The 12,033-nt window shown below is 38.7% G+C and overlaps 1 protein-coding gene across 1 annotated transcript in view; it reads left to right on the top strand.

Annotated features, from left to right (window-relative positions):
- Positions 1–6,302: 6,302 nt before the first annotated feature.
- Positions 6,303–12,033, top strand: part of LOC134869888 (uncharacterized) — a 68,205-nt gene continuing 62,474 nt past the window's right edge. The window contains exons 1-2 of the mRNA XM_063891834.1: positions 6,303–6,753; positions 10,058–10,179. Coding sequence (XP_063747904.1) covers positions 6,696–6,753; positions 10,058–10,179 — 180 coding nt within the window. The 5' untranslated portion in view covers positions 6,303–6,695. The remainder of the gene's footprint in view (positions 6,754–10,057; positions 10,180–12,033) is intronic.

Raw genomic sequence — 12,033 nt, 5'->3', positions numbered from 1 at the left:
CCTGTATTCTGAAACTCGCTGTTCTTTTACCCAGGCTCCAACACATTGTACATGATGATAAATGTACATGATGTTGACCAATCACAACAGAGTCAGCCAGCTAACCAATCTGAGCAGCCTGGGCTCTGGTTTCAGACAGAGGGTGAACAGAGGTGCTGCAGCACAGGCAGTATGAGAAAAATAACGAGCTTTTTGAACATTAAAGCATGGAGACATGTCCCAGTAGAGACACAACATACAAATATGATCCTGAACATGGGCAGAATATGTCCTCTTTAGTGTTGCCGTTTACTGTATGTAATGGCGAGTGTCAAACCTGGCAGAGGGGATAACTTTACTATGGGCGTTGACTTAAATCAGCCGTTAGGCCCTAAAAATTCAAGCAGTATTAAATACATTCAGTGTCATCTATTTCATCTTTTTTACTCAACTGTATTAACTTGATGATAAGTTCAGCACAAACACACTCTGTAGTTAATCTTATAGTGTTCAGCACTACACCTCTGACTTACTGTGGTGCTCCTTGAAATCTGCCCGTGCTAACATGCTGTATGTTACTGAGAGGCCTGAAGATTAGCATATGACAGATTACATTAAGTCATGTCTGCGCTGTACTTTATGACATTAGCCTCTTAGCCCAGGCATACAGATGCATGCAAATGCTCCCCCAAACCCTCTTATTTAAATCTGCTGCATGACATGGCACCTTTGATATGATTATTAGTCATCTAAGCGACTCAGCTTCACCCTCATCAGATAGGAGATGTCAGCCAAGGTGAGAAATGATGGCCACTTTGAACATGAACCTTGACAAGCTGCGGTGAAACACTGAAAAGCGACTGACTGAAAATGTTATTTAACAAAGGATGTCTGGGGAGGTTTTTCTAACTCTGACTATGATTTCCATGAAGAACTTTTGAAAAAAAGAACGTTTCACAAAGTCTCACCGTATCCTCGACATAACAGGAGAAAGTTGTGAGAATGTGGTTCTTTTCATGCTGTCCAACTCATTAGTAACAGAAGTCAGTCTGTCTCAGTCAGAGCGGCTGCCCAGATGGCTGTCCAATCTGCCCCGTGTAAAGAGTGAATCATCATAATCACACATAATCTGCTGTTTGACACAGGCCTTTTGCTTTAATTTTGTAAAATAATGTACTACAGTAATACACAAATCGAGGTATATCTTTTTAAAACCTGTAAGCGACACAGAATTGTGAGTTATCATGCAGTGTGACATAAATCAGCGAACTTGATATTTTAGCCTCATTTCGATGTCAGTTTTATCCGGTGTTTGCATATAGTGATACTCACAGTCTCCTACTCGTTGGGGAGGTAGGGATTGGAGATACTTCTCTCCAATTATTCCCAGTGTCATCGGAAAAGCCCGCAACACCACTCGAGTGTCTTGTCTGTGCTCTGTGGTCTTTAATCTTAATTATAAAGCTATCATTACAGCATGAACCCTGGGCTGCCAACAGTGGAGCCCTGGGCTCATCTGCTGTGAATCAATCAAACTAAGTTCTGCACTGGAGGACTTTTCTCTTTTTTTCAGTCAGGTCATTTTGATTCTCCCTTATCTCATTTTCATAATTATGCTTGTCCTTTCTCTAATGGACTGAAAACGCTCTACCTCCCGAAGCTCTACATGGTCAAGTCTGAATATTTCAACTGTGTTGCAACCTTGAATATCTGACCTTGCTTTAGAACATTGTGACAGTAACTGCTTTTATATTTTGGGTTGCAAGCAGAGCTTCAGTGAGTAATCCAAGAGATCAGAATGTGTTCCCTGCCGTGCTTGTTAATGGAGCCTTGTTAATAGTGCGGGAGGAGACAAGAACAAAATAACTTCAGTGGTTTATTGTTTATGAGAAGGTGTTAGATATGGAGTTATGTGTCTGTGAAACGCCCTCGTTCACACTCAAATTGTCAGCTTCTGCTGTAAATCAAGGCAGTTAAATTGGATGACAGAGAGAAAGTTGGCAGCAGCCAATGACAAATTCTCCCTATCTCAAACGCAGCTGACATCTTAAAGCTGTGATCAAGTGGAATGATCAAAGGCATTCAGTACTCCACTGAGAGTACAGTATGTGTGTGTGTGTGTGTGTGTGTGTGTGTGTGTGTGTGTGTGTGTGTGTGTGTGTGTGTGTGTGTGTGTGTGTGTGCTTCCTTTTTATTGTGCTTGATGAATACAGCACTGAATTCACAGGAACTGCCAATGACTCATCAGGTGTTAAAATAAACAAAACAAAAGGCAGTATTGTCATTGTTTATAAGCAAGGCTTACTATCTTGCACTTCACAAGGAAAGCAAGATAGCCTGGTTTGCTAGCTTTTTAAGCAGAATCATTTCAGTTAAGACAAGTCCGGGCATCTGCCTTTGCCAAATGTAAGAGACAGCTAACGCTAGCTGAACAACAATGCAGCGCAAAAACAGTATGAAGAAGCTGTAGATGTATTCATTTAATACCTTATTTAAAGGGAGAGAGCACATTAATAGACATTCCTGTGAATGCCCCAGTTAGCCAAGAAGCCATTTTTGGCTAACTGTTAGACTTAAGCCTCTGTTTCACAAATAGCTTTCTAGCTTCCTCAATGCTAGGAAGCTAAGCTATACTAACTTTCACTTGAAATGCTTTTTAGCTAGCCTACCTGGCTAGCTCTATTTTTTCGAGTTAAAGCAAATTGGCCTACCTTGCCAGCTTCCACTATCCTTATGTTTTTTTCAAAACAGCAGGAGGCATTCTTTTTCAGGAAAAGTAGCTTTAATCAGCATTAGCTAACTAATGCTATATTAGCTTCTTGAAAAACATCGAATAGCGTCCACTTAGCTGCTGCCAACAGAAATATCCGTAAAAAGGCCCGAATAGATTTGAACAAAGGGTTTCAACTATCCTCTTTTAAAACATCTGTAGCTGAAGAATTGTAGCATTTTATATTTCCTTTTACAAAAAGATAAGGAAATGTTAATGACTCCATCGTTTTATAAGAGGTTTATTTTGGGCATTGTTCTTTATCTGTAGCATTCATTATTCTGTAGACCAGTAGGCTTTTCGTAATTTAAAATAGATACATTATCCAGACATAGAGCCTCATTTTATCAGACAGTCAGTGAACTTATGAATCTTCAGTCCACAGTGTAGAAACTCAAATGAAATCCTACACAAAGACAAGCTGTGAGTCACATCATTCATCATTAAAGGCGATGAAACAGATGAAAGAGAAGATGAGTTGAGCTTTTCAGCTTTCAACAAGCCCTGCAGGTACAGTACTGCTTCCCAGTGTCCGTGCCACCTAACTATAGCACAAAGGGAAAAGATCCTGACAAGTGAGCATATGACAGAGAAGATTATGTTGAGTTCATAGGTCACATTTCTTTAATTTGCAAAACCCTCCAAAGTACCTTTTATTGCTGTCTGTGAGAAGGCTAAAGCCTCATTTTAATGCGATGAGCGGAGGTCCTCATTGGTTTTAAAATATGCAAAGAAGTACATACTAACATTAACCACTGCCTACATTATTTATCATCCTGAAAAGTGTTTTATCAGCACTAGGCCTACTTAACTTTACTTTTAAATATTCAAATTGAAGCAGAACTAAAATATCTACCGTGCAAGAAAAAGGCCCTTTTACATTTGATTTTTAAATGAAGCTCGCTGTCTCATGTGTTTGGATAAAAACGGTTTGGAGCTGCATTTTTTAAGGAAATTCTAAATGCCTAACTACCCAAAATGATCAATATCTATTTCTATGTGACTAAAATACAGGTTTTGACTGAAGCTCAAGCTGATTTCAGTGATAAAATAAAATATATACAAGGTTCATTTTTAGCGAGATAATACATGATAAGATTCAAGATTCAAGAAGCTTTATTTATCCCGAGGGAAATTGAGGTGCAACAGTTCAATACAAAGAAGGAAGGAGAAATATACACTCAATATAACTAAACTACTAAATATACACTAAAAATACATCAAATATTACTAAATATAAACTAAAATAACTAAGTATAACATGGAAACAAAGGATAACAAGGTTAAACTGAAATACAGGGATTACTATGGGATGCAGAGTTTGTTTAAAACATTTGATATCACTTTGAGCAACGACATCAAAACTACTTCAAAAAGGTTTTAAGACAAATTAACCTTAAAATGCACTAAAAGCAAATCATGTGGAGGTTCTCAGAGAAAATGTGTATTTCACATAACACCATAAGGTCATAAACTAACAGATTTATATCTCACCAGTTACTTTTCGCCCATTTTTCAGTCCTTAGTGGTGGATTCCTTCCCTGATGTGATCTTTATTTAGATGGCAGAGGTTTTAGAGGAGAGGGAAAAGCTTTTACTGTGGTTTACATTGGCCATGTATCATTGGGCTTACCAAAAAGTGAAGAGCTGTTCCTCTGCTTTTTAGCACTCAATCTCTCCCCCCCACCCCTCTTTATTCCCTAACACCCATCATAAATTTGGTCTGGTATGTGACTGCTAATTTATCCTTTCAATGTATGATATCCTGTCATCTCCTCATTTGTCCCTGAGTGTTTCTAATCAGAGATAATCCCAGTCAAATCCTTTGATTGTGTGTTTGGACCTGATCCATCTCTAAAGAAGCAATTTAATGGGCTTCATGGCACTTGGTGTTAAGTCATTTATCTAGTGGATTGGATGTGAATGCTTGTTTTAATAAGTGCTCTTCATGAATAGTAGGAGACATGCCATTTAATTAGGCAGAGTATAGACCTATCCCATAGCAACAACTTCTCCAAGGTTGTTTTTATTTGAAGCCGAGTGCTTTGTTACAGGAGGTATGCAGCTCTGCGTCTGTATAAAGTCAGAACTGTGTGATCATTTCAAAAACAACAACCTATACCTAAATACCAAAATACCAAATAATACCTTTGCACATTATTACTATGTAGATCATTTATTTCTAAAAGACTGCAGCTGCATGTCCCTGCAAAAGTCAGCTTCCCAGCAGATTCATGTAGAAGAAAGGAAATGACTGCATTGCTCTGGTGTTGCAGGGTAAAACCAGCTAGGTCCAATTAATACAGATATGTCTTTATATCTACAGTACATCTTTTCTTTATTCTCAAATAACTGTTGGTTGGATGCTTATTCCAGGAAAACATTCTTGGGTTAGATTAATTATTTATTATTTTTATATTCAAACAACATATATTACTTTTCTTTTTTTTAGAGACACAGTAACACTAACACAAGATACATTAATTCCTGTCTTTCGTGGATATTAATAGGATATAGATGTTCTTTGGATTGCACATGATCATCACATTTCAAATACTGTCTTCCCCTTAACATGAATGTATTGACTAAACAATACCTGTAATATTAGCTAAACAATATGTAGTTTAGTATAATTTAAATTAAAGAAAAATGACATTGAAATAAAATAAACAAGTGAAAAGCACCTACAAATGTACTAAATAAATAAAGAAAGAGGTGCGACTAGAGCACATCATTTGCCAACAGTATATTAGTGATGATGACCATTCTTCATCAAACATCTGTTTTCAGCTGTAACCAGGAAACTGTGGGGAAAAAAGAAGATTAAATGTGGGAGGTGATGTAGTTTTGGAGTTTACATTTTGGATATGATTTTTTGCAGTCTTTTAACACAATAAAACACTTTTTTGCTATAATGCTAAAATATTTGCTATTTATTAAGCCTCCTTCCACTGAAGGTAATATTACCTTCTTATTTTTCCCTCTAAATATTTGTTTTGAAATGATAAAGGACATTTTTTGTATGATATGTATTATATTTATTTGACCTATTTTAGGACTATTTTGGTTCTTCACCAAGATCTAATACTTTAAGCTTTAAATAAATGGTATAATACATTTTATTTCTATAGCACACCTTAAAAACAACATCAACTCAAGGTGCTTCACAATACTATGAGGGAAAAAAGTCAAATAAAATCAAAAGTTATCTTAGAAACATATTTAATACAATACATATGAAAAATGTTGAAATTCTTAAACACACACTAAGCCGTTACATGAGAATCAGAATCAGAATCAAAAATACTTTATTTATCCCAAACTGGGCCATTTTTTATGTGGTCTGCTTAGGTGACAAATACATGTCATAACTGTTGCTTTGGAACTTTCCATTCATATCTGTAGTTCATATGCAGAAGGATGTGTGGGGGAAATTCCAAGATGTGTGTGTCATTTCCCAGCAGAGCCTGCACTGTGGTTGGTTGCAACACACTGCTGTGTTTTACAGAAAGCATGCTCTACATGCTCCTCCTTCATCATGACATCTTATAAACCTTGCGCTGTTCTACCTAAACAAAACAATGCATGTACCTGGAAAAAGATTCTACCTTTGTGGTGATTTACAAACATCACATTCTACCTTGTGAAACATTGGGCGTGAGACGGTGTTGACAGAGAATGCTCTGATTTTCTCATTCTTCCTGTCCTGACGTGCTCCCTGCTGCTGCAATGATTGGCCGCCTGTTTTTATCACTTCCTCAAAAACAAAAACAAAGAGCGATCAGCTGAGTGCACTGGTAGTTTTGACAAGTTTGACTCCTTGTGTCTATATAACCGGGCGAGAGAAAACAGAGGAATTTTAACAGGAAGTGGAAGAAACGGCCGGTATCTGGAAGTACTCAGAAGTCAGTGGAAGAAGTCTCTCGACCTCAACCAGAAGTGAAATATGGGCAGTGAGTACCAGACACTGTCCTCAGCAGAGTCATGCAAAAGTCTATTCATCGGTATGTATGCCATCCCATCATGCATTTCATGAGAAACACACGTCATTCACAGAGTGTGATGCTGCTGTCCTGCATCACCTGCAGAGGAGCTGATGATGTATTGTAGTTTTCTTAAATGAGAAATGACAAAAGCACCTGTAAATATGTTGTATTACACATGCAGCAATATCCCCCTCTCACTCAAAGCTTCTTGATAAAGGGGGCCTTCAATGACTTTGGAAATCAGTTTACACAGACTGCTCTCTGGCCTGTATCACACATTTACAGCAGAAACCCTGGGGGCGGGGCCTCAACCTGCATTATTACCGATAGTATCAAGATGCATTTTGAGAAAATGCGTTATTGTGTGACTTCACCTTTAACACATGAGCCCATGCTGTTTTTCTGTACTGTCACCACGTCTTGAGAAACGTACTGTAACAAACAGTGAAGGCCAATCATCGCTAATTTCAACACACATAGTTTATTAACCCACAGTTTGAATGCATGCAGCTTGTGAAAAGGAATTAATCTGTGTATTATTGAATACACTGTATAGGCCATCAACAGGCTGAAAGGTCCCTTGTTTCTAAGATTGGAAGGATACGTCTTTCCCTTCAGAAGTGTTGTATTTGTCTGATAGATTTATCTTCAAGGTCAAATTGTATATTTTCTACTCTTGAATGCTGTTATGTTAAATCCAACCTTCTTCTTTTTTCTTTCTTACTTTGATATCAGGTGCAATTGAGTCTTTAAAACCTGAATTTGTGTTCTGATTGCTTACTAAAACACTAAATAACTGCTTCCATCTAGAGGTGCTGTAAGCCTGCGCCTGGAAGTGGTGACGGCCGTGGTGTTAACTTACCAGCCCCCCAACCCCACTCTACCCCACCCCCCACTGTAGCCAGATGGCTGTCACACAGGCGGTTCCTTGCCCAGACCATGCTGATTTCCCATCATTCTTCTGTTAATGAGGTCGTTAGCAATGCAACGGACAATTAAATCATCTCAATCTGGCATTTGTTTACTGTACGGTGCACTGTATAGTGTTTGAAACTGTTATAACACTGAATCAGATTATGGCTTCCTTTGGTTTCCTTTCTTGTGATGAATGTCTGACACAGTGCAGCAGGTAATTAAAACGTCACTGACAGCTCACCGCTAAAGCCACTTTCAGACCGTCACGTAGTGTAAACAGAGCTCTTGACAGAGTCATGTTGGTACATTCTCCTCTGTGATAGTGGGAGATCTACGTCTCCAGCTGACACTGAGCTTCAGTACACCAGCCCGCTGCTGCTGCACACAGGAACTCTGGTTAGCTGTTAAAGCGTGGTTGAGGGAGTGACTTCAGCCAGTTAGTGGAGCACTCACCTTCATGTGAAACACTGCTGAACACTGACACTGCTGACAGTTAATTATGGATGTCACAGATCACGCAGACGTGTCAGCTCGGCTACGAAGTGACGCGCCGCGTGTTTACATCTCTGTTGTATTGTTGTTTTCCAGTTATTTACCGAGAAGCAGTGCATCTGTTACTTAGCTCCAGAAGTGCCTCGGGGCTTGCCATAATGATTGTAAAAGCAGTACAGATTCAGGGGAATGAAATTTTAAAAAGGACTTGTGGGGATAATTGGTGAACCTGCCATCACTGTAACTTTGGAAATGTTTTCGGTCAGGCTGTTGAAACACGAAGACTGCCTTTAAGCTCCACTGTCGTACTCCATGTGTGTGTCTCTGCATGGCTCCATTATTTCTAGCAAGCTCTTCAACACACACAAAGTTATTTTGACAATGAGTGAAAACCAACCAAACTTAATATTTTGTCAGACAGACAAGACGAGAAGGAGGCAGGCATGTGAATGTTGACACACAGTAGTGCCTCACTAGAATGATTTCCATTCATAGGCCAGGTGTCTGGTGTCAGTAACATGTCGGTAAAGTTGTGGCACCACACATTCATCTGAAAAGTCCTGAGACTTGTCTTGAGACAAGAAGTTAATGCGTGTTTTTCTGTTTCACAGCTCCTCTCAGAGACATTAATGCACGGTGAGATATATGCCTGGTCAGTAATAAAAACTGCAGATTACACAGAATCTGATGGGCTACATTAAAAACCCACCCTTTGATTAAAAGATTTTTCATCTGAAGATGGAGTTTCACCTGGAGCAATCTGGTTCCACTAAAGGCCCGAAAGAGACAGGAGCTTCTGAGGCAGCAGTTTATCCCACACGGATGACCGCTAGCCTTCACTGCTGCCTCCCGATGTTTTTATGGGATGAAACCAACAAATCTGGCTCCTAGCTACTGTCCAATGTTTAGCTTCAAAGCTCCTGTTTGGGAATCATCACGAAAGGAGGTTTCTGATAAATCTGAGATGCTGGTTTCTGTGGCTAACCCCGCCCCGGGCTGTAGGACCACATGTCTGGTAGCTCGCGTGATGCTATCCATGGCTTACCTTTTATGTCCTCTCCTAATTGTATCGGGACGGATGATTTTACTGCCAGATATAAGTGTTTCAGCTTTGAGTTCAAAGCCACTGTTCTGAGTTGTGAAGGCATCACGCAACTTGTTGTCGTTAACAATTACCAACTCCTGGTCCTGCTTTTCACCTGGTGCCAAACTGCCAAATATAATTTTATGTTGAGAAATATCTACTAAACAAATGTGTGGCGCTTTTATGTGTTTTGAAAATGTTTTTTTGCAAATAAGTAAGAGATATGTTAAAATATAATGTGCAGCCAGCTTTTACATAATCCTGCTTAAGACACGGTTACATTCAAAACAAACCGACAACTTTACTCCCAATAATGATGTTAAATGATTTAATTTCATTAAAAATAATTGTATAGCTTCTGCTTGGAGAAAATAGTGCTTTCCACTGCGTACCAACAGCTGAAACTATGCCAGAAAAACGTTTTTCCTGCTCCTTTTCTCTTTTCCTTTTCTTTAGCGGGGACAGTCTTTTCACAGAGAGAATGTTTGATGTTGACCAGTCAGCATCGATTATTCAATTTAGCAGGAATGCAGAAATGTAGAGATAACATACAGTATCCCTAAAAGAGGAAGTCTAATTTAATAAGAAACTCCAAGTTAGAATTGAAATAAACAAAATAAACAGGCCTAGATTTACCATTATTATTTCCAAAATAAAGGTCTCTTAATAAAGCGGGCTACTCTGTTTTGTATGCTGTAATCATGAATAAGTTGCAATATAAGCGAGAATGTTTGTAAAAATCATGTATGTTTTAGTTGGATCTGGGATCAGCTGAGATGCAAAGTGAACACAGTGCTCCACCATTCACTGCCTCCATCTTCTCCTCCACAGAGACGTCAGAGTGCTTTATATGCAGGGATGTTGAACTTCAGGCCAGTGACCCACTGAGGAATTTCTGTGACTGCAAGAATTTACTTTCCCATCATGTGTGTCTGTCCACCTGGATCCAGAAGGTAAGAAAGACTCTCCATGTGGGGAACCTTGATATTTCAGTCTGGCTCGCTCGTCTCATCAGCCGTTTGTCAGAATTTGAAGCAAGAAAATGTCTTTGTTGGTTTTCCAACAGTGAATAAATGTGTTTGCCATGTTAGTATTCCTTATTGAGACAAAACGTAGCTGTTTGCCTCAAGGTAATGAGCTACCTTTCAAACAGCAATACCAATTAGTTTTAATGAGGGTTGCTAACAATGATAACACGTCATTGTTACAGAGTTGAAGCACAGCTGAAACTGTGAGAAGTGTCTCATAATGGACTGGCAGGAATCCAGGAAGCTATCATACACCCGACACCTGTCACCTACCGCAGGATGGCTCATTTACATGTGTAGAGCCCCTTGTACCAGCGCTGGTACTGATACAGCGGTCACTGATGTGGCTCCCAAAAGATCACTTTACACTCCTCTCAGTGAATGAAATGTAAGCTTCTGTAGGTGGCATACATTTCTCTTTCTGTTCAGTCATGGTGCTTATTGCTGCTCATGCTAATTACTCTTCCACCGTCCATTCCCAACAAACTGCTGCTGCCAGAACTGCAAAAAGATATAATTACCTCTTGTATAAGTTTTTATTCGCAGAAATAAAAAGTAAAAGTTACTTAAAAGTTGTGTTGATGTGAGAATTTAAATTACACTGCAGATTTTTACCTCTCAGCTGCAATTTCTCATCCTACAAACCTCTATATGCAAACAAGGCCTGCGCAATATATATTATGTTTTTATCGTCATTACGATGGCAACTTGTGATGAACACATTATAAAAAAGACTGCCACATCAGGGAGTTTTACGTTTGTTAAAACAGTAGGAAACCCATTACTTTTCTTATTTATGCCTTATCTTTTGAGTCTGCTTTAATTTTTTAATTTAACTAGCCATTTGTTGTATGTGTAGCAGTATTCTGAAAGCAACAGAAGTGCAAAACAGACTTTAATATCTGTTTATTTCTCACTAGAAATAATGCTGTAACGTGAGATTAAACAACATAATCACATATTCTTCCTTTAAATGCAATGACAATGCATTTTAAGAGCAGCTTGTTCATTTACATGGAAACAGTAGATGATGTTGTTTGTTTATACATAATATAATCCCTGTTTGACTACCATTAAGGGCATTGAAATAATCCCATTACGGTATTAAAAGTACAGGTTGAAAGCACCACATCATAGCATTCATTATTCCGCACATAAATATGCACATAGATTTTCTATAGATCAAATTAATATATTTAATATGAAAGCATTACTCTTCATGACTGCCCTTGACTAACTGGAACTTTTTTGCCTCTTTTAGCTCATTGTTTTGATTTTACAACCTACTGTTTTGGTTCACAGCTCTTATCATCCTTAGTTTAGTAATAATAAAGTATGGATGAACCTATTGTAAATGATGAGCAAAAAACAACAGATTCACAGAGTTAGCACCAACTAGCTGATGAACATAACAGAGCGTTTGGAAGCTAAAGAGGTAAAGACAATAATGGACCTAAATAGAGAGTAAATTATGGACTAAGTAGAAACAGCACTCCAAATTAATGCTGTAGTTGCTAATCCACCAATCACTCAGGTCAAAATGAGTTACTAGTGAGGGGGATTACTACTCAGCCTGTGAAAACAGTTGTATATAGTCTTATGTCAGTGTGGGGGACCCGAGGGGGGGTCAGCTCTGCAGAAAATGACCCTGATGAGGTCATCAGAGTTTTCTAGGCTGCTTTGAGATTTAAGTGAACAACAGCTGTGTTTGATTTGAGAAAACACTACCCAGTCGAGAACCACGCACTACGCAATCAAGTACAGACAGAGTACTACATG

Source organism: Eleginops maclovinus, chromosome 9 (genome assembly GCF_036324505.1).
Source record: "Eleginops maclovinus isolate JMC-PN-2008 ecotype Puerto Natales chromosome 9, JC_Emac_rtc_rv5, whole genome shotgun sequence".
NCBI lineage: Eukaryota > Metazoa > Chordata > Actinopteri > Perciformes > Eleginopidae > Eleginops > Eleginops maclovinus.
Note: the sequence above shows the minus strand (reverse complement) of the source record. Positions and strands in the feature narration are given on the sequence as shown.